At 27.5% G+C, this 4,340-nt stretch overlaps 1 protein-coding gene across 1 annotated transcript; it reads left to right on the top strand.

The window, feature by feature from the left end:
- Positions 1-1,352: 1,352 nt before the first annotated feature.
- LOC112683755 (zinc finger MYM-type protein 1-like) lies at positions 1,353-3,965 on the top strand. Its single transcript, XM_025554916.1, has one exon. The coding sequence runs from the start codon at positions 1,409-1,411 to the stop codon at positions 3,659-3,661; it is 2,253 nt and encodes a 750-aa protein (XP_025410701.1). The 5' UTR covers positions 1,353-1,408; the 3' UTR covers positions 3,662-3,965.
- Positions 3,966-4,340: the final 375 nt, after the last annotated feature.

Raw genomic sequence — 4,340 nt, 5'->3', positions numbered from 1 at the left:
TTAGGTTAAAAATTTTAATAATAAAAAATACAGTTAGTACAGGAAAGATTCACAAGCATTAGTTGTCCGAGTTAATGTTACGGAAGCTGATGCCCAAATATTCGGAGGAAAGTCAGCGAATAAAATATAGATACGTGTTTTAAACATAGTAAGAAAATTGTCTAAGTCGATTATCTTCAGGCGTTGTAGGCATTAATTCATAGTTAAAATAATTGCAAAAATTTTCTGGCTCTAAAAATACCAGGTAATAATGAAATCAAGGTCAGTTAGTAGATACTATGGGCGCAATTTACTATACCCATTTTAGACATCAAAAAATTCCGGGCGCAATTTACTATAGTATTTTCACTACCTACTTAATGTGGGCGCAATTTACAAACGCCCATTATCTTATTGGCTGTTATAGTAATAGTAACAATAACATGACTTAATAATTTTTACTTTATCAGTGATTGTATTTTACATATTTTCTTAAATGGTTAAATTATTTAGTATTCATTATTCTGATATCCATACGGTATTTAAAATCAAAAATAAACAAGTCTATGTTCGTTTGGGTTTATAATTCATTGATTAATTATCAAAAACGTTATTTGGAAACAATTTACAAAACTGAAGACGAAAAAATTAAAAACGTTTTCCATCCCAGGTAAAATTATACATCGATTGAAATACGAAATGTACGAGTATACGTCGATATTTAATATGAGCTGACGTAGTAAATGTTCAGTTTATCTTGTAATTTTGTGAAGTAATTCTACTTTATTTATTACATTGTACATATTTTCTTTATTACATAAAATTTACATACTATATAATTTTTTATAGAATACTTTTTTTTAAATTTAAATACCATATACATACATACATTATACATTTATTAGTAAATACATAAGTAAATAAAATTATAAAATTAAACTTTTGTGTTGTTTCAAAAAATATTTTCAATCACTATAATTTTTTTCTAACGATTCGAGTTACCGATGTTCCATTGTATATATATATATATATATATATAATTAGAATACTAACGTTTTTTATGCATGTAAAATGTATTGTGTATATTAATATTATTCGTAAAATAAAGCAAACTGATAAATATAATATTTCAGCAACATATTCAATTAATTGTTGCCGTAAAGCCCAATAGGTATCGAAATAATAGAAAATATGGATGTATTCGATCAAAGAGTAATTTCAATTATTAATTAGCATTACATCTTATAATCATATACATTATATCTACATAATAATTAATTATATGAACTTTGTACGGTAATTGTATTACTTGTTTTAATCGATGATAAATACAATATACTCGTAACGATTTTTCTATTATTACAAATGTATTACTTTTATATTATGCTATATTATAATAAATATTTTAAAACTTATAGATTTGAATAGTATGCTGAATCTCCAAGATGATTTCCCAACAGACATAGCCAAATTTCCATGGACTATTACTGATGCAAATTTAATAAGAAGTTTGATTTTATATGGACCCTGTAAGCCAGATATTAACTTTCCAGTAAATAATAATGGTAAACGTTTTTCATCTAGTTATTATTTTCTAACAACTAAATCTGGTACAAAAATTCCAAGAACCTGGCTATGTTATTCTTATAACTTAGACTGTGTGTATTGTGAATCATGTTGGCTGTTTGCTGATAGATCTTATGGCAAATTTAAGTGGGATTGGATTTATGGTATTAATGATTGGAATCACTTGTCACAAAGTATTCAAAGACATGAATCATCTATTCAACATTTGGATGCTGCCAAAATTCGTTCCATTTGGGTTAAAAATGAAACCATTGACGCTAGTTTAGAAAAACAATATACTGATGAAGCAGTGAAATGGAGGAATGTATTGAAAAGGTTGATAAAAATTATACTTTCTATAACAGCAGGAAATTGTGCTTTAAGAGGGAATGAAGGAAGCCTAAAAATTAAATGTGCCACCGAAGGAAACTTTTTAAGAACAGTTCGATTACTCGCAGAGTTTGATCCTATTCTAAATGATATTTTAAATGATGAAAATCAAAAAATTAAGTATTTAAGTTGGTCTATTCAGAACGAGTTGTTAGACATTTTGTCTACAGAGTTACGTCATTTAATTTGTAATAAAATAAGATCTAGTAGTTTCTTTTCTGTTATATTAGACTCAACTCAAGACATAACCAAACAAGACCAAGTTAGTCTTGTAATTCGTTATACTACATTAGATTTTGAAAAGAAACAAATACAAATCAAAGAGTCGTTTCTCGGTTTTTATTTACTATCCCATCATGGTGCAGCAAATTATGTAGAACTTTTAAAAAATACATTAATGAGATTGGATTTAAATATTATGAAATGTCGCGGTCAAGGATATGACGGAGCAGCAGTGATGAGTGGTTCAATAACAGGCGTTCAAAAACAAATTTGTGATATTGTACCTAACGCTATATTTGTTCATTGCTGTTCTCACAATATAAATTTGGTTTTATGTGATGCTGCTAAAAGTACTAGAAAAATACAATCATTTTTTGATACTGTGCAAGACATCTACAATTTTTTTAGCTCAAGTTCGCCAAGATGGGCTCAGCTAGCCTTTGGTGAAGAGTACGGGAATAAAATAAATAAAATAACTTTAAAAAAAGTGTGTCCTACTCGATGGGAAGCAAGACACAATGCTTTATTTTCATTAAAACACAGATTTGTTGATGTTTTGAAATCTCTTTCTAATATCCAGCTTTCAAGTTCCAAAAAAGATGAAATAAATATGGCTACAACTTTAAAAAAAAAAATGGAAAATGCTGAATTTATAATTATTCTATGTATATGGGAACCTATTTTAAAATCCTTACAAGTGGTATCAAAGAGTATGCAATCAGTTAATTTAAGCTTACAAAAAGCATCAACACAATTAGAAAGTGCTATTTTAATTATAGAAAAGTTGCGGGATCAATATGACCAAATAATAAAAGATTCAAGGGAATTATGTATGAAGTGGAATATACCCTTCAAGTTAAGTGAAACTCGTCAAAGATATGCAAAAAAGTATTTTGATGAAGTAGACAGTGATCGCCGGCTTACTACAACTGATGATAATTTTAGAGTTACTATATTTTACCCAGTTGTAGACACAACACTATTACAATTAAGAGTTAGATTTAAAGGAATGAAAACTGTGTGTAATGATTTTATTATATTAATGCCTGAAATATTAACATCAATGTCTGACGAATTGATTGTTAAGTCATCATATGACTTTATTAACAAATATAAAGAAGATATCAGTTCTGATTTCACTCGTCAACTTATTATAATTAAAGGCTATTTATCTTCCAAATTTCAAACCAACTATTTAAAAAATATGACAATTCACGATTTAGCTGATACTATTGTTAAGGAAGAGCTGACATCAATATTTCCTGATGTATTTATCGGTATTATAATTTTTTTGACTATACCAGTGACATCTGCTTCAGCTGAGAGATCCTTTTCAAAGCTTAAACTTATCAAAAATTACTTACGGAACTCCATCGGGCAAGAGAGACTTTCAAGTATAGCTTTGCTTAATATTGAAAGACAACAAACAAATGATATTAACATAGAAAATATAATTGACAATTTTGCCAACAAAAAGGCAAGAAAAATGAATTTTTTAAAGTGAGTGATGTTTTTTTTTCAATTTTTTAATTGACTGTTAATGTTAATGTTTACTGTGTTCAATTTATATGTTACCTACAATGTTGATAATTATTTATATTTAATATGAATTAAAAAAGGTTACAAATTATTACATTTATTTATTTGTAAATATATACCTGTATGTGTTTTACTTATGTTAACCTTATTTTTGTTTATATTTGTATGAGCAAAAATCCAAAGTATGTTTTCAAATTTGGAAAAATTAATTTTCAAGACAGAGGGGAGGGGGCATTAATTTTATTTGCACACGGGCCCAAATTGGTGTAGTTGCGGCACTGTACTCGTTTACATATATATATATTATAATATTTATTATATCGTTGGATTTTTAGTATTTCATGTATCGCACAAAGTAACTAAATAGTAAACATAATATAAATCAACTGAAAACAAATTCAAAAACCATGAAATAGTCGACTAGTAAACAATATTATATAGCGTCAAACGTTATTTTATAGTAATTTTAGAACTCGAAATACATTTTCAACTATAAAATACTCGGCATCATAATAATAAATGGCACCTCGCTATATACGAGCGCACGAATATTATACAGCACCTCAGCACATAAACATATATTATCGTCATTATTAATATTATTCTAGACCGAGATCAGTAAAATTCTATACAATGGTGATGAC

Source organism: Sipha flava, unplaced genomic scaffold (genome assembly GCF_003268045.1).
Source record: "Sipha flava isolate LNK unplaced genomic scaffold, YSA_version1 235_pilon_pilon, whole genome shotgun sequence".
NCBI lineage: Eukaryota > Metazoa > Arthropoda > Insecta > Hemiptera > Aphididae > Sipha > Sipha flava.
The sequence above is the reverse complement of the archived record's forward strand: the minus strand, read 5'-3'. Positions and strand labels throughout refer to the sequence as shown.

Bases quoted from the DNA above. Each gene is read 5' to 3' on its own strand.
- LOC112683755 (XM_025554916.1), top strand. From the start codon at position 1,409: ATGCTGAATCTCCAAGATGATTTCCCAACAGACATAGCCAAATTTCCA.